The 19041-nt window shown below is 46.5% G+C and overlaps 1 protein-coding gene across 4 annotated transcripts in view; it reads left to right on the plus strand.

The window, feature by feature from the left end:
* The window catches only part of SASH1 (SAM and SH3 domain containing 1), a 673306-nt gene that overhangs the window by 292634 nt on the left and 361631 nt on the right, over positions 1-19041 (plus strand). For all 4 annotated transcript variants that reach the window (XM_069606667.1, XM_069606665.1, XM_069606666.1 and 1 more), the window contains exon 2: positions 7394-7522. In XM_069606667.1, coding sequence (XP_069462768.1) covers positions 7394-7522 — 129 coding nt within the window. The remainder of the gene's footprint in view (positions 1-7393; positions 7523-19041) is intronic.

Consider the following 19041-nt stretch of genomic DNA (forward strand, 5'->3'; position numbering starts at 1 on the left):
GGGGTGCCTAGGATAATAAGCTCAGTTTTGTCATCATTCAGACATAGTCCATGGGTGGCCATCCATGACTGAACAATGCCATAAATTCTGTTCACCAGATCCAAATACACGACGTAATCTCCAGTAAGAGGAAGGAGGATTTGGGTATCGTCTGCATAATTTGTGTAGGCGATACCCAGATGGTCCATTTCGTCGAAGAGGGGCTTGCTGAATACATTGTAGAGTGTTGGTGACACACAGGATCCCTGAGGGTACACCACAGGTTATCGGGATAGGGTCTGCTGATGCCGATGGTGAAAAGACTCTCATGGTCCTGTTGCTCAAGAATGACTCAAACCGTGTTATTGCCTCCTTAGAGAAGTGAGCTTCAGAGTCTAGGTGGCTGCATAAGACTTTGTGGTCAACCAGGTCGAATGCAGCCAAGATGTCTAGTAGGACGAGTAGGGCTGATTGGCCCTTATCTCTGATCTCATCTATTTGAGTCTTTAGATCAATTGGAGCCGTCTCCGTACCGTGTTTGGGACGGAATCCTGATTGGCGAGAGGAGGTTAGATTCCAGGAAGTTCTGTATTTGGATGTAGGCCACTTTTTCTAGGATTTTTAAGAGAAATGGCACAGTCGTGATGGGTCTAAAGTTAGTGGGTATGGCGGGGTCCAGGGTTTGCTTTTTGAGTAGTGGTAGTACCCAGGATTCTTTTAAATTGTTTGGGACAGTGCCTGATGTGAAAGAGGAATTGATAAGTTTGGTTATGAAGGGCATGAGTTCTCTCGCAGCGTCCTTAATGAGTTGTGGCGGGCATTGGTCACCCTTGCAATTGGACGGTTTGAGTCCCAGTATGACCTTCTCCACCTTAATGACAGAAACTTTAGAGAAGTTGAAGCGAGTTTCATGTTCAGTGTGGCAGAGGGGCTGTACTGTTAGAGGTTTGAGGTGCTACAGAGGCTTTCTTATGGGCAATTTTAATTTGTAGGTTGGGCACTTTGTTAGTTAATGCGTGCTGGATACTGGAGCACCACTTTTTATCTTTGGTACAGTTTTCTTGCAGTACGATGGGTGTTTCCAATTCTTTTAGAATAATGAACAGTTCTTTGATATTAGATTTGGATTGTGATATTCTATTATCATATGTCTCCTGTTTAGCTAAGAGGATGTCTTTCTTATATTGGGTTGAGATGTTGGTAAGGTTTAGTTTGTTTTCTGCTGAGGGTGAGAGTCCCCAGGCAGTTTCAAGCTTTATTTTTGCATAGTCTAAGGTTTTTTAGATGGTGGGTGAACCAGGTGTTAAGGTGTTTTTTGGGTTTGCTCTTCCTTAGTTTGAGAGGTGCAATATTGTCAAGGGCCGAGTTTGTGATTACGTAATACTGTTCAACTAAAGAGTTGGGGTCCAAGTTGTCTGATAAGGATATAAGATTAGGTAATATGTGGGGCAGCAGTTTGTCAACTGTCATAAGTTTTTTTTTTTTTATTCCTCGTAAGGGTAGGTGGAGCAAGCGGGGAGGTCTGGACTGTGACAAGATTGGTTGCCAGTGTAAATGCTAGCAGATGGTGGTCCGTCCAAATCTGGGGGGCAATGGACGTGATGTTGACATTGCAATTGTACTCTGCGATCCAGTCTAGAGGACGACCTTTGTTGTGCATGGGTAGGTTTACTTTCTGAGTGAAGCCACGTTCTGTCAGGGTTGTGGCAGTGACAGTAGAGTGAGTGTCCTTGATATCATTGTAGCCTAGGTTAAAATCACCTAGCACTAAAGCTTGGGAGGTGTTTTTTAGGTTGTTGGATAAGGACGTGGATAAGTCTTCCGAGAAGGTTCCAATAGGGCCTGGAGGTCTATAGATAAGAAACATATTCAGCGTTTGGGAGTTAGCAGTGCGTACTTTGACCGTGAGGCATTCACAAGATTTCATAGAGGGTGTTGTAACTATTCTCATATCTAGGTTGGTTTTAGCTATAATTGCTAATCCCCCACCGCGAGAGCTGGGTCTATCTGCTCGCCGGATGGTGTAGTTATCAGGGACTGCCAAAGATAGGACAGGGCCTGCAGCATCATGCAACCATGATTCTGAGATGGTCAGGAAGACGAGGTTATCTGTTACGATATTTCAGTTGCATGAACAACTAGAGACCTGGCATTTATGGGAGCTCCTTTGAGATTTAATGGGTGGGTTTCTGATGCAGAAATGGCACTGGGACTGTCTTGAGTCACCTGTCTGGGATGGTTAGGTGTGGGTCTTTTGAGATTGGTACGGGTAGTAGTGAGCTCTAATTCTACTTTATGAGGTAGGCACCTTTTTAGGTAGTTTAGTTGCTCAATCTTTTTTGCCGGTAGTTCATATAATTTAGATGGGCGAGCATGCAATCTTATGTTTCTATCAGCAGTGCTGCATGGAGCCTGTGCGATAAGAGTATTCTTGTTGCAGGCTAGTTTTGTATGCCGTTTTGCAATTTTGCGTGTCTGTCATTATGGGACAGGTATGAGTATAGTATGGGGTCATTGTACAGGAGAGCGTAATGGTGCGAGTGTTGGTGACCAGGCTCTTGGTCTATGATGCTAAGAGGAAGGAGAAGGAAGTGTGAAGCGTTAGCCAGGCTAGCTTCGGTAGGACACCGGTTAGCAGTTTGTTTGACCAATGGGGGTGCATAATGAGTAGGTTATAAGCCTGTGTCCTGGTTGGGCCTGAGAGGCTGGTTGTAGGCTAATTCAAAGGTAGGTGCAAATGGACTACTGGATGCAGAGTGGGCAAGCTGCATTCGGGTTCAGCAGTTCGCATAGGCTAGGTTAATACTAAACAGCGCAGCCGATGCTGGTGCAGTAGGTAAGCATGGCGGTGGCAACAACAATCATGAGAGGGCAAGGCTAATGCAGTGGCAACAATAATCATGAGAGGGCAAGGCTAATGCAGTGGCCGCAACAATCGTGGGGAAGCAAGTCTAATGCAATGGCAACAATAGTCATGAGGAAGCAGAGGCTAATGCGGTGCCAACAAGCAAAAAGCAAGGCTAGTGCCAGGAGGCTGTGGCATACATATGGCTAGGCAATTGTAGTGATAGGGCTCAACGAATTAACATGAGGCCGGGTTAGAGCAGTGGCCGCCACAGAGGTGAGGCAGGCTGTTGCAAAGAGGCACAGCGACTAGCGTGTACATTATGGCCCAGGTAATCATGGTGGAAGTGGTATGCACTAGTAAATGTTGCAGGTAGAGTTTCATATAACGCATTATAGTACTAATACATTCCATGTGATAAAGGCAGGATAGAGTGTAGGCAAATATGGGGACATCAGAAGTTAAAAAGTGGCCTGTGGGTAGGCTTACCAAGTCTCAGAGTTCGTATTTGAAGATGTCCTGAACAGGCGGGTGTTGCACTGCTTGGCTAGAGATCCTGTAGGTTGCAAGGACTGAAGGGTAGGCGGGGGCACGGAGTAGGACTCGTGGCCCAAGGCACAGAGAGGCACTCGACATGCTCACAACAGGCGTTGTGCCTTTGTGAGTGCCTTAGTGTGGGCCCGCTCTCGAGCCTGCTGGCTCACTATTGGCTGGATAAAGAGGCTGAAGGCCAATAGGTACAGAGGATGGGGCTAGGTGTACTTCACCACAACAGAGACATCGGGCACAGATGCGGGCGGCCGTTTTGTAATGGCTATTTCCTAGTGGTGAGGAAACTTAATAATAGCCGTGCAGATGGTTGTGGCGCTGTCTGCACACTGTTAGGGTCATCAAAAGGGGTGCAAAGTGAAGGTAAAGGTGGCCAGTAAATTTAGATGGAATTTACCGGGATCGGGCGACGCTCCTCGTGAAGCGGCGCAGATGGCCGGGCAGCCAGGTAAAGATCCGTATGCATGTCTGATGCACTTTGCGGCGTTCCACTGCTCCTGCAGTGGGAAGGGAGCTCCAGCTCCAGTTGATGCAGGCATGATTGAGGTTGGGTTTTTTGATGAGCAGTCAACCGAAGGGGCCATGGCTTGTACATTGTTATTTTGATTGTTTAGATCTGATGCCATGTCACCCTACCAAATCCAATGTATTATCCTTCTCCACCATTGGTTTGCCTGTTCCCCCTCCTCCCCCCCCTATCGGGGTCCCGTTGACAGAGCCATGGAGGTCAGAGACTCTTTAATTCCCCCTTTTCATTGCATGACTCATTAATCGATTAGTGCACGCTTTGACTGGAACTGTGACAAACTCTGCATAAGTAGTTATGTCATTGGATTTAAGTGAAATTGGTATATAGTTTTAAATGCAGAAAAAAAACATTGATGCGCCTTAGATTCCAATTCAGCCCGAAGTACAACGAGTAGCCTAAACTACACATGCAAGTCATGGCTGCACCTGCATTTGATGCCGTTTTCAAGAGTGGGCACCTTGGGTTCCGATTAGATTCCCTTAGGATCACATGGCGCCTTTGTTCATGAACGCAGTGGAGTAACTTTATTGAAAATGTTGGGGGGGGGGGGGCATGATATCTGAAGAAAATGTGCCCCAGCCAAATGAATGGGGACAAAATGGTATGCCATAAAAGTTGGGGGGGGGGACAAACACCCCTGTCCCCCCCCTAAAATTACGCCCATGCATGAACGCCTTCACCTTAGTTACTGCACTTGTTGCATTGGCCGCCAATGAAAGGGCACCATGAATACAGGTTTTTGCTGCCATAATCTGTGCATTTCATTAGAGAATTTCCCTTCCAAACAAAGATTCGGTGATCGTTGGATTTGTTCCTGTTCTAAAGGCATGACCCAGTTTAATGTGGGAGAATTTGGGCCTCATTATGAGGGCCCTGGTCCAGTAAAATTGCCGGTAATACCAGCAACAGCAGTTTCACTAACCGTGGAAACCCGATGTTTGTCAGTGGGTGCTCTGATCTACTGGCAGGCCTGACCTGCTGGTAGATCAGGCCCCTACCAGCAAAGAAAAGCCAGAATCACTAGCATCAGTACTACTGGTGCCAGTCATTCCGGCAAACCAGTCCCATGGGAGCCCATGAATGGGAACTTGGCGCCGTCTCTGCCGCCCATAATATCCCCGTAATACCGGGTTATCAGGAAGCAGAGACGGTAGGGGCAGTTTCTGGGTATCCCTCTGGAATTACCGGCGGGATATTGAGAAACTTGTAATGAGCCCCTTTAACTGGAATGAAAAGGTTATTTGTTTCTTCTTTTAATGAAATTCCTATACCTTACGGTTAAGATGGAGAGAATTTCAATTCTAGGGTCGGATCACATTCAGTGCTGCATAATTTGTGCACCTACCAAACCATACAAAAATAATATTGTCATTGTCCGACTAGCCCAAAGAGAACATTTTGCACTGGTTGGTCAGTGCAAATATTGTGCGAAATCTCCTGGGACAAGTGTAAAATTTCACTTTGCAAATGGGGTTTGTGATCTGTCCTCCAGTCGTCGCAATACAGTGCTTCAGGTGTTTTCCTGCAAGAAAACACTTCAATTCAAGAGCTTTGCATTTCCAAGTTGTTCACAGAGAGTTGCTAAGGCACTCTGTAAGATGGTCACCGAAACAAACTTCTTGCGACGGTGGAATTCAATATTGGTACGTGTTGCTTTGGGATCACAAATGAATTTCAGGAACATTGGACTGGTATTCCAAGCTTGGAAAGCGTGGCAGGCCTGTTTCAGGAAGTACCGGGTTCCACGTTGCTGGGAGACGAGAGCTATTTAGATCCTGCTTCTGGCCTAGGAGGGCCTGGCTAGCTTGGAACCCACAACTACTAGAGCTACTTAGACTCCCCTGGCCAACCGATGCCTTAAAAACATGCATATGTGACATAAACTTTGAGTGTGTTAATAAAGAAGAATTCAAACACATCTAGTACACATTGAAACATAACAGTTTGTCTCTCAAGGGAACTCAGATTTGTGGATTGATGTTTATTCGCCCCTGGTTCCTCAGCGGTACCTCCTACCTACTCGGTGCTGGTTACTGGTCATTTGGTCGAAAAAAAAAAGGTCGACAGGACAACTGGTCGACACAATTTGGTCGAAAGACAAATGGTCGAATTATTTTTTTTTTGGTAGTTTCACATTTTTTTTTTTTTTGGGGGGGGGGGGGGCAACCCCCTTTTTTTGCTTAAGAACCCTTTTTTTTCCTAAACGAAAACCTGAAAAATATATATAAAAATTAAAAACAAATTCGACCAAATTGTGTCGACCATTTGTCTGTCGACCAATTTTCTGTCGACCAAATGACCGGACAGCCTCGGTCTCGCCTGATGCCAAGGAGTTCATTTTAGCTCCTTCTCATTGAACCTTAGTTTCTGACCCCGGAAGTACAAATGGCTGTTGGCAGTATTTGGTTGCGGGAGCCGCATATTTGTTCCTGGGATTCGACCTGACCTAATTTGCCCTATGCAAGCTGGTTTTCGTCTGTTCTACCCGAACTGTAGGGCAATCTGACGCAGTCTTGGCATGCAAGGTCTCGATTTGAAAGGAGTGCTTGTCATGGAGTAGGTGACATAGAGAATCTTTTGTCTGGGTTTGGCATTAGTAATTTGTGGCACGGATGAATGACGCGCTGTATGGATTTACTTATTGTCTGGTTACTCAAACAATGGCATTTTCTTACTGTTAAACTTTTTTAATGCCATCAATTTAGGTTGGGCTGGCCTTTGAGTATTGTATATGTTGAGTTCTTGTTAAACTAATATGTAATTTTTTATTTTTGAAGTTCCTCAACTGCTTGCCTTTTAGGATACTTTTCTATGTCTTTTAATTGCTGTGTATTTTCTACCTTTGTGAGTTTGGAATGTAAAAGGATTTTTATCTATGTTGTAACATTGTAAAGGAATGTTATGTACTATATACAATAAAAAAAATGTTTTTTTTAAATGAAACGCTGTTTCCAAAACCTATGCTATGTTATGTTACTAGGCATTTATATAGCGCTTTATCATTAGTATGACCTCAAAGCGCTAGTAGGTTGAACGCCCATGGGAACCGTAGTTCTGGTCAGTAGCGAGAGATAGTGTGGTAGGGTGCTTGGGTGCACTAGATATGTGTGCAGCTGATGTAATTGCCGGATGGTAGCTGCATTCTAACTTAATTGCTTCTCAAAACTTGGGCAGAATCCATCAGTGGTTCTTCCCGGTTGCTTTTATAGAACATATGGTTCTTGAGATTTTATCCGTGAAAGACATCCAACCATTAACTGTGCAATGTGTGATCTCAGTTCAGGGACTGCTTGCTGCTGCAGGGGCAGCTAGCCATGGGTCAAATTGCCAATACAATCAATTCTCTTTTTGCCTGGTTGATCAGTGGCTGTGAATCTAGGTCACTAGGTGTGAAGTGGTGACGCGATGACCACTTGCATAGCAGTAGATCCGATTAAGAAAATGCCTTTTGATTTCCACTCTTAACCGTGGTCTTCCTCTGTCCCTTGCAGGATGGTTCACTGGGGAACATTGATGACCTGGCCCAGCAGTACGCAGATTACTACAACACCTGCTTCAGCGACGTGTGCGAAAGGATGGAGGAGCTGCGCAAGCGCCGGGTCTCTCAGGACCTTGACGTGGTAAGGGACCGTTTTAATAAGCCAATGTTTTTCCAGGTTATCATAAGCCAATGTTTTTCCAGGTCATCATGGTAAGGGGCCTTTTTAATAAGCCAATGTTTTTCCATGGCAGAACATTTACTCAGTGCCGTTGTGTTGCCGTAACAAGTACGTTGGAGATCTCTTATTGGTTTTGATTCACGCGTTTTAATTACGTTATCCACATTTTCGTAGCGTATATTCAGAACTTTTCCATTCAGATGTATTTGATGCACTTTAACGATATCCAATATTATCCAGTAATAATTCATGCAAATCATGATCCCTTATAAGCAGAAGTACGTATTTCAAATTATTAGGTGTTTCGTGCCATAAGCAAGGCACTTCTTCAGGGCTTGTAGCTGGGCTTGTGTACTGTGTGTCAGTAGGGGATGGCGTGTGTCTCTCTGCCGGCATGTTGTGTGACTGCTATTTGTCTTTTCACACCCGTGGTGAAAGCCATGCGGTTTCATCCTATTGTTTAAAAGATTTTGCCGCAGGGCATGTTACGAGGACTTCTCTTCGTAGCCCTTTTATATATTTTATATATTAATGTTCCTAGACCCATCAGGGGTGCCCTCGGTTTCAGGAGGGGGGGAAAAGAGAATACATGAGCACTGTTGTCATTTAGACATTTCTGAAGAAGGATAATTGGAAATCGTATGGTTGGAAGGACGAATATGTTGGTGACAGAAGATTAAGTATAGAACGACACTTTGGGGTCGTAATTTTGATCCGGACTCAGATGGAGGGCATGGTGGTTTAGGGGTCTTGTTTTTGTTTGTTTTGTTTTTCTCCACACAATGTAACGTTAATGACCACCAACTTGCTGACTAAGCACCACGTCCTGCTCTGCGGTAGTGACTGTGGCAGAGCGAGCAGGTCCAGGCGAACGCAGCCGAACTTGGTTTGGTTGTTCTCTGCCGTGGAAGTTGACAATCCTGTGGCCCCACAGTGATGTTTAGGGGTATTCATAAAATTCACCCCCAGGCACTGCTGTCGGGCTGGTGTATTTTCTGCTTTATGGCCAGATGGGAAGGAAAAGCTCTCCAGTGTCTGCCTGTGCAGGCAGTTCTTAACACTGTTCCCTCTCAGCCAACCAAGATGCAAAGGGGTGGGGTGGGGGAAGAAGTAGCCAACCCTTGATGTTTGCCTTCACAGCACTCTGAGGGGATGGGGGTTAGGGATGTCACGGTATTAGTTTTATGATGGTACGATAACCTGCTTGCCAAATGACGATATATCATGGTTATCGCGGTATAGCAGGTGGAGTTAACAAATATTTTCTAAAAGGTTATAAATTATCACATTTGTCATCACAAACAAAACCAGGCACCCAGAGCCAGCATGGGGCTTTTCAACATACTTTCCACTGAAATGCCACCCCTTGCTTCCACCAGACACACGTGTGGAGAGGAGGAGGGGGGGCCTGCTCCGACTGGCAAAGCAAATTGAAAAGCTTTTCTTAGGTGGTCATTTAGGCTTTTAGCTCCCCCACTGGCTACTGGTGAAGATGAACATGTTGCCATCTTTATAAGCTGCATGCCACAGATCAGTGGAGGCTGATGGTAGTATACGCTTGAGCGCATACACACACGCACACGCACGCTCTCTTTACGTTACAGCCTTTATTTTACTTGCAGGCCAAAAGGTGTTCAGTAATCACGGACATGTTACCCTTTGGTATGGCAGCAGGGAATACCCACAGAGATGAGTGAATTTCTCAGTGTGACTTATTATATGTAAATTCAATGATAGAACAAAAGAAATCCCCTATTGACATATGTTTAGCAAACATTAGCCATTATAAATAAACCCCAAAGCTGCCAACCCAAAGTAAACCCTTTTCCTTCTTGGCCCTGTATTTATTCTTCCTATTGCTAACATATTGATTTTGTGTCAGACACGTGTGGTTTATAGAATGGCATTAAAGACTGCTCCAACTGAAACTACTTGGCAGATGGCACATCCAACGGTGCAAGACCAAGACTGCCCAGCACCTGCTTACTGCAGCCTTTCCAAATAAGATTGAAAAGCACACTTAACGGTATAAACGGTATACCGGTATGAACAATGTGACGGTTATTATTGTTCAATTGAGTGGTTCACGGTATCTTTAACGGTATACCGTTATACCGTTACATCCCTAATGGGGGTGGGAGAGGTGTAGTGCAGACCAGGGGAGAGAAACAAGCCACCATAGCCCCAGACCATGAACTACAAGAGCAGGCATCTGGATAATGTTATAATTGCGTTTCTGGCCAAGGAGGAGTTCTGGGGATGGGATGTAAAAGGCCCTTAGCCTTGACATGCACACAGGCCCAACACTCAGGTATGGGCATTAAGACCTGTTTCTGCCGGGCAACCTGAGCTGTAACACATTAATATGACGCAGTTTGGGGATTCTCATGGTCTCCGCTATGCCGCAGTGTGCTTGTGGAGCTCTGAAAACCCAATTTCCCAGTTAGTGTGTAGCAGCATCTGATGTGATGAGCATCCCTGCAGTAATGGTTCTTTCGAGTTGACATTGCAGTTAAGGGTTGATTACTGGTGTTAGAGGAGACCACACAAAGGAGGGGCCGAGAGGGGGTCAGTTTGCTAAGAAGTGTCTTCAGTTTGTCTAAATATATTGAGCCCTCAATTGTTTTGCAGTGTGACTGCACCCTCCGACGGGCTCAAACCATGATTAGTTCCTGGATCCTTTATGGGACCTTGTGTATTTGGCCTGTTATGCCAGTCTCCCCTCTCCCCTATAGCCTTGCCATAGAGGCTAGAACGAGGGGCATTCCCCTTTGCATACATCTCCAAATACAGGCACTGTTTTATTCAACCGATGCCTCGCATTACCGTGGCATCACACGGCACGGGGCTGGTCCCACGCCCTTGTAATCGGTCTTGGTGGCCGGATGGGGTTGTGGATTGGCTCTATCGGATAATAGTGCATGCAGTGGTATTCAGTCACCTGGCTAAATAGAACACACCCTTTTAGGGGATGGAGTCTGTAAAATGGCTCGCTGGATTGGGCTCTAGCTAAAGTGATCTGCGTTGAGCCTTCAAGTCACAAGTCTGAAGTCCAGCAGGGCCTTCTCTGCCGTTCAGCCTTCCAAGCTCCATTGATTGGAGTACCGCTATGTGGTCATGGCAATCCCCGTTAAGGAATGCTAAGAGAGGATTGTGCATGGCTGGTTAGTGTTGCATACCTTGTGAGGGTACACTATTAATTTGGCTTGGATGTTTGTTTGACGGACACACACACAGGCGGTATGGCTGTGTAGCCCCACCATTTGCGTCTTTACCAGTGACCGGCATGTGTCGCTGCGTGAGGACGGGCATTTCCATCCCTAAATCTTTTTTTCTGGATTCAGACCCATTTTTGGCTGTTGCTAATATCTTGTGCTGTAAAGACGCGCAGTAAAGTCAGGCAACACTTCTCTCATTTCATAAACCCACCATTGGCACAGTAAGGCGGCACTCTAGCCACAATGTGGTTGAAACTGAAATTTTATTTTTTTCTGCTTTAATTATGTTTCATTACTCTGCTTAAATGTATGTACGTTTTCCTTATAATCTGTGCTATTACTACCTGTGATACCAGCAGGGTCAAACGTATTGTCGCACCACTTACTGTGATGCAATCAATATCGAAGGTCATGTGACACCGTGGCCTGTGATGGCATCTGGTTTGTGATATCACTGGCATTTTGGTGACTTGGTCCCCTTGGATGTTGAAAGTCCTGCTCTGGGTGGGCATTCCGGATGAACTTGAGTGGTGTGTACCGATGACTGTGGTGGACTTCTTTAAGGCCTCGAAGCGACACCGGTAGATGTTTCGCCAGTGGGAGCTGGCTGGGTAATGTCGTAGCTCCACTCAAACTTGGATGCCAGTGGGCAGGGGCATCAAGATCATGCCCTAGGCCTGCAATGAATTCGTTGCCAGGCTGTTTGCCTGTAACTGTAAACATGGCTATTTTTGCTAGCCCTGGGGAGTATTTGGACTCTCATTTCAGAAACTTCTGCCTTGATCTTTGCTGTTTCCCTGGTGTGCAGTCAGGCGAATCTTGCAGCACAGCTAGTTGGCTTTGTCCAGAATAGTTATATTGCAGAACCAAAACTTGCTGGATACAATGCCTTGCTGGACCTCACAATTCAACCTGACGTGTTCATTCATGATTTATATTATGTACACATTTGTACAGAACCTTAACATTTCCAAAATAAGTGATGCCAAGATGTGTTTTTATATCAAAAAATTACAAAAAAAAAAGCCTCAGGCTGTGCATTCCGTTCCACTGATGCTGCCAAAATGGCAGCGTCCCTCCAATGGGTAATCCGCGGGATGCCTAGGTTTCGGGAAATTGCCCTGCCCCCTCATTCTAGACCTCTGCCTCAGCTATCGAGGTGTTGACTGATGGTCTTCATTGTCCAACTGCGGTGAAATGAGCCATGATGACTGATCAGTTACCCCTCGCCACGGCTTTTTTTTTCCGTGAGGCAACCATAAGGCATGGTGCCCAGGTAACATTGTATCCGCTGGATGGATAATAGCAGGGTTCCGGTGTGGCAGGCACGTGAATGCTGCCTTATGTTGCCTGCCTTGCCTTAGGATGGCTCCCTGTTGGGTTTGCATTTTGGCTGCCAGAGTAGGGGGGGGGGGTGTGTGTGAGCAGCATTTCCATGTTCCGCTATCCATACCTGCACCATCAATAATAAATATTTATTTTATTGTGTATTTATTTCAAAGTTAAACGAGTGCGAGAGCCTCCTTACTGAGAACTAATATGGTTCAAATAACCTGTTCTGTGGAATTTCTCCCACTCAGGAGGGTCTACAACCAGGTTTTTAGCTCACTGTACCCTCCACAGAGGAGAAATATGCATTTGCATGCCCGTCTGGTCACACCCCCAAGGGCAGTCCAGCACTCAAATCCTAGGCTATTCTCCTCTGAACAAGAGTACCTACAGCAACCCCAGACACGTGTTTCAGTCTAGTCTGGCCACATCAGTGAGGTGAAGCTGTGCCTCTCTAAGACACAGTGAGCAAGGGCTCCTTGTCTGGATTACCCTGGGTTACTTAGGGTGACATCCCAAGTTTTGCAAATTAGGCAAGGGTGTGGGAGCCCCTCTACTGAGGACTAATATGGGAATAACCTGTTCTATGGAATTTCTTCCAATCGGGAGGGTCTGCAATGTCGTTTTAGCTCACTGCACCCCTCACAGAGAAGAAATATCCATTTGCACAGCAGTCTGGTCTCACCCACAAGGGCAGTCCAGCACTGAAACTCTAGGCAATTGTCCTCTGAACAAGAGTACCTACAGCAACCCCAGACACATGTTTCGGCCTAGTCGAGCCTCATCAGTGATGTGAAGCTGAACCTCTACCCGGGTTACTTTGGCTGACACCCCACGTTCCTAAAAATGTAAATGTACCTGGAATTACTGGCACACTTAGATGAGGGTGAGCTTTGAGCAGCGAGTGGATTCCTATTGGTTAGGCCGAGTCCCTTGGCACAGGGGTTTGTTTATTTTCAGCTTTCTGTTTGGCATGTGTGGTGCTTGGGTCCCCTTGCCTATAAATGCTAGAAGGTTTTGGGCATAGCAACATGATCTAATTCGCCCCTATAGCTGAGGGTTGGGTGTGCTCTATGAATGAACAAATAAATAAATAATGTGAAAGGACCGAACGTAACGTGATGTAACGTAGCATCTGGCATTGTCAGTAAACGGAAAAAAGTCAACGTGCATTTTTTGCATATTTTTAAACTCAATGTTCAAATCCGGACCTTGGAGTTTAGGAGCCATGGACGAGTTCTTTGTGTTCTCTTGCAGCCGTGTGAGTGCTGGCAGAGGCAGGGGTCGGGTCATACGAATGCGGCCGGGAGAAAGCAAACCTCGGAAAAGGAATGTGGGTACCGAGAGCCTCCCCCCAACCCCTTGCAAAAACACATCTCCCATTCTCCTGTCACTGCCGTGAACAGGCGACGGCCTTGACAGCCGCCTGTCTTTACACTATCCCTTCAAATGCCGGAGAATTCCGGGCCGCCAATCATGGTGACGCTAACCCGTGAAAGAGATGGCAGCGCGGGTACACAGAGCGGCCTCCCTGCCTTGAATCACTGTGCCAGCATCTGCTGACCCCAGCTCAGTTCGGCGTCTTGCCATCGCGGGCGTCAAAGAACGCAATAGACCATGCCACACGCTTTATTTGACACGGTGTCAGTGCAGGGGGGGAACGGTGTGTTTTCTGTGGTTAATTGTCACGGAAAGAAAAGACCTTGTTCCTTCTTGTGGCCGGCCACTGTGTTGCCTTTTTATTATTTTTTTTTGTTGTTGGTGGAATGTCTTGCATCTGTGAGGCTTCTGGGCCCAGGGGCTTGAATGCGCCCTCCCACACGTTCTCCCGCAGGCACGCGAGGCATCGCCACATTACTGCTGTGGGTTAAGTCGCTGCTCGCCTGCATTTTTTTCAAAGTCCGCCATTGGCAAGTTTTCAACCCTTTCGGCATCTGCGCGGCTATTCTGTCGGCTTGACGTCTCGTGGCTGGAGCCTGCGCAGAGCGATTTGGAAGGAATCCGGTATACGGGCTATGTCGAATGCGAAACACCCCGCGCTCACTCGCCAGGACCATCTGGATGCTGTTTGGGGGCACGTGCGCCCATGATGTGCTAACATTACGCTCCTCCTCCCCTCAGTACGGGCTTCCTTCGGAGGCCTTTTCTCTGCGCTCTTTCATCGTGGCCCTCATGGGGCCCATTTGGGGGCGTGGCTTATGGGGTAGGCGTGGCCTAAAAAGTACACAAACCATAGTAAGGTTTGTTTATTGATTTAAGGTACGCAAACAAATATATAAAAGCATATAAGCATTTATATATGTGTATGCATGCCTTACTATGGTTTGTGTACTTTGCAAGCCATCTTTTATAAATATCTGTTAATAAAAGATGGCTTATAAAGTGCACAAACCATAGTAAGGTACGCACACAAATATATAAAATGTGTATATTTGTGTGCGTACCTTTTTATGGTTTGCATACTTTTCAAGCCATAAAGCTTTGACGACGGACAAAGCCTGAGGTGTCTTTGTCCATCGGCAAAGCTTTATAAAAGATGGCTTGAATTGAGTACTTTTCAAGTCCTCTTTTATAACCCTCGAAATATTTTATGTAATCCCCAGGTTCACTGAGGGTTAAAGACGCCTCAGCGACCTGGGGAAACAAAGGGCCAGTAACTTCCTCTGGTGACCCCTCGCACGCGGGATCACCAGAGTAAGTTAGTGTCTGACAGAAGTGCCAGCCAGCTACAGCAATGCTGTGGCTGGCTGGTCCTTCGGTCGGCTCACCTCACTTAATGGCAGGCGCATCTCCCGTCGCGGCTGTGGTTGTGGCGGGATAATGCGTCCCGCCAATACATTGGTGAAACCGGGGGGGCCCCGGCCGGGCCCTGGCTCAGCCCCACTTTTTGTCCCAGCAGGCCCCAGACCACTTAAAGCACTACAAGTATGGTTGTGTGGTAAAAACGAAAGTAAGTCCATTACCGTTGCATCGCCACTGAACTAAAAGTTTGGTGCTAAAATGGAGGATTTTACCAGAATTACCTGCAGTGGTAATTCTTCCAAAATCCTCTGCACTCTAAAAATGGGGATTAACACCGCCCAACCACTACTCGTAATCCTGCAGTAGATCTGCAGGACCAAGTGGCGGTAATGGTAAACAAGTTTGGCAGCAATTCAGTGGATGTGCTGGTGAATTACTACCAAACTTGTAATGAGGCCTCATGCGTTAGCCATTACTTGCAACTCAGCCTCCAGTTTGTGTGTTTAGGTCTGCCTCGGGATCATAGCAAGTCATTTTTACTGTGGGAATCTCGCCAGGCACAAGTGAGGGCGGCCCATTGTTCTCACTCCTGCCCCCACATAAACATTTGCCTCTCAGAAGATTCATCGAGAGCACATAGGAAACATCCCTCCCTTTGTTTATTTCCTATTATATTGATGATGTTTCAAGTATAGTATAAAAGGCACACACCTTTTCAACCTAAAAAGCTGCACTTAACTATTTCCTGTAGAGTTCAATCTTAACAAGGGATTTAACAGGGATCCAGTAGGGCCACCTCTCCTCCTCTGCCTCGGCTGTTCTCTCGAGCGGTGCTATGTTACTAGTTGATGGGCAGAGACCGCTTCCTCAGGGCAAATGAAAAACCAATGGAGCCGGCGATGAGCCTATGCCAGTGGCATTGGCAAACTATTGTAGCAGTTGATTATTACTTTTATTTTGGTTTTGTTGTACGCTCATAAGTTCTAGTAAGGGTGTACCTTCCATATCTGTGCACCTGCTCATCTCTGGGGGGCTTCATTGCACCTGTTGGGAGACAATTTCTCTGCGTTAAAAGTAGGAATATCAAAAAATAATAAGTTGTGGGAGATAATGGGCACTCGTAGCGAGATTCCAGGAATAGAACACATTCCTTTTTGTGTACAATTCTTTTCCCCCATGTCAGTCACAAGTTCACAAATACTCTGAACAGGCTTGTGCTGAGCATATAATGTTATGTTTGCTGATCAAGCTCATGCCGTGTCAGCATTATTAGACCTCAAGAAAAGCAAATGCTGATGGTTATCTATTACGAGGTGACCGGGCACTTGCAGTGGACTTATTGGTGGGGTCTCTCGTTCGAGCTGGGGTCCTCTATACGTTCTTACTGCCCCCTTGTAGAATGCAATCAATAGGTAGATGAGGGTTGTGGAAACCAGGATTGCTCAATGCCTCCATTGCTGGACTAACGGGTTATGCCCTGGACTGTCAAATGCGTTGGAGAACACGTACCTACTTATTAAACGATATTAATTGGCTCAAACGTTAGCTCTTTAGTTGGCTCCTAGGTGCCGCCATCTTTCCCACTGCCTTGCATTGTATCATGGCTCCTATGGCAAAGTATCAATAACCGATGTCAATGTCAGAAACCCACTTCGCTTTAGAATTTAGCAAAAGGATGTATTATTTTGCCTGCAAGACAGACCGCACCCTAGCTGTTAACCCATTCCCAACCAATTAATCCATCCCACCCTCCAGATCCGCCACTTTAACATTCTTCGTGGCACTTGACCCTCAAAGCTTCTAGAGACACCAGAACTTCTGGAACGCTATTCCCACCTAAAACAATGCAACACGTTGTCTCAAACCATAGTCCATTATTAGTGATCATTGTGACGAAAGAACTTCCGGGGCACCAGTGGTCCAGGGATTAATATCTGTTTCTAAACCATCAGTCGGCCCCACACCTCTAGTACACCAGAAGGGATCCGAACAGATCGGTCCTGCACTGAAAACGCAACCATTGTTTTGTACATTACTTCGGAGGGTGGGTGGGCTGGGGGTTGCTGAGTAGGTGGGGGGATACGATTCATGGAGAGCAGTTTTGTCTGGGTGAGTATGGCTTGTTTGACCACAGAGGCCCCAAGGGTGACCTGTGAATATTTGCTGATCATCAACATTTTAAATCGTTGACTCATGAGTTACTTTTGGGGCGGCTCGCCCTGGCTTCCTTTTGAGAAAACCTTTCACCACAAGCATGTGGGAGGTGTTGTGTAATACTGACTATTATTCTCACATAGAATTATAGTGATGCTGTCCTTTCTTGATTTCTATTACTGGACAGTCAATGTAAAGGGGAACAGAAAGGAACCAAATTAAACAGTAGGACTGCTGGTGCAATTGGATCCTCTGCAGGGCCATGGTTCAGCTGAGCATAGAAAGGCCCCTATTAAAGGGGGTGGTTCACTTTTGGGGACACGTATGGCAATCGACCCCGGCCTTAGTCAATAAATGTGCACAGTAGTGCAGAGGTTCGGGGGTTCACACCGTAATTCACTGCTTAGCAGAGTACCCGGGGCCCATCAAACCCTCCCCTGGAAATGACAGAGGACTTGGCCATGGGGCAAAGCAGAACTGTCTTTTGTTTTCCATACAGACAGGGATCATACAGGAAATGACAAAATGTCCAGCAATCACAGCTCCTGAGCCCTTGTCGCAAGCTTTTATTCTGTTATGACATCACAATCCCCAACCCTTCCCCAGAACGCTAAGAGCACATTCTATCAGGTAGCTCGGGTACTATCACCTATAGGTATCCCCTATAAGAGTGGTCTAACTGGTACTTCCATGTCGGGTGGGTTTGCCTGAGACTTCCCCAAAATGATCTATTACATTGTTGCATGGTTGCAAGTGGCCCTTGCCCCATTACACACCACGCCAGGATGTGTGCTCCCTGATTGGCTGGAGTCGGTCCCCCCCAGGACCAGGACCCTGCTCTTTTTCAAGTGCTCTGTGTACCTTTTCACGGTAATGGGGAAAGACTTTGTGTCCCTGTTGTTGCCATTGTTAGAGCCACCTAGCCTGTGAGCGTGCTGCTGGGCGTAATTTTAGGGGGGGACAGGGGTGTGTGTCCCCCCCCCAACTTTCATGGCACACGATTTTGTCCCCATTCATTTGAATGGGGCATTTTTTTTCAGATGTCATGTCCCCCCCCCCAACATTTTCAGCAACGTTACTCCACTGAGCGTGCCTGCAGGTTGCAATGTTCGTCAGGCAACAAATGAAACCATTCTGTCCATCTTTGCTGGGAACCGCTTCTCTTCCCACCATGGTTAAAGGTCTTTGCCTTGTCATAGAATTCAGTACCACTTGCTGTCAGCTAGACACATTCCTTTCTCTTCCATGTTAGATAACCACATTATTTTGGTCGAAAGTAAAATGGTCTAATTTTTTCCCAAACTTTTATAAAGAAAAATGCAGGGGGAGACCCCCACAGCCGTGTCCCTCTCGTGCCACCCTTCTAAATACCTAAACACAAACCCCCTTCCAGTCTGCCCCTTCTATCTATTTGTGGGTTGGAATATCTGGCCAAACCTTCGACCAATTTAGTTTTGAGCAGGTTCCTATCTTGGGGTTTAGGTCTTGCTGTAAATAGTGCTTTCTCTGCTGTAATAATCACAGACGTTAACTAAATTTGTATTCATTAAAAACTTAAGCTGATTGAGGGCTGTCTCATCACTCCAGTTGCGTCCACTCGTTATGAAGTGGTCCTCCTACAGGTGGGAAAGGAGAGCGCTGGCTCAAGGGAGGCCTAAGCGCACTCACTTGTCAGAGCGTGCGGTAATGCAGACTTTAACATTCAGAAAACCATGTCAAGTGGCTTCCTGCCATTGGGCTAGACCCCTTTAACCAAGCCAGAGTTGACAGACGGGGCTGCAGTTTGGGCCCTCTCCTGCCCTGTGATATAAGAGAACCTGCGCAGGTCCTGTTCACTCAGCGGGAGTGGGCGCTTGCGCGCTCTGTCGACATTCATTTGCTTCTTTATTTGGATCACAAGGTATTTTTTTGTGTTCAATCCACGCTGTTCTATGCACAGAATGGGTCCAGGGAAGCAATCGTAATGCACCCTACTTTGGACTCCTGATGACGTCTGGCTTGTAGCTATGCTCGGTGTGCCCAGGGTTTCTTAAGTGC

Source organism: Ambystoma mexicanum, chromosome 4p, assembly GCF_040938575.1.
Source record: "Ambystoma mexicanum isolate Mex_15411 chromosome 4p, UKY_AmexF1_1, whole genome shotgun sequence".
In the NCBI taxonomy this organism is placed as follows: domain Eukaryota; kingdom Metazoa; phylum Chordata; class Amphibia; order Caudata; family Ambystomatidae; genus Ambystoma; species Ambystoma mexicanum.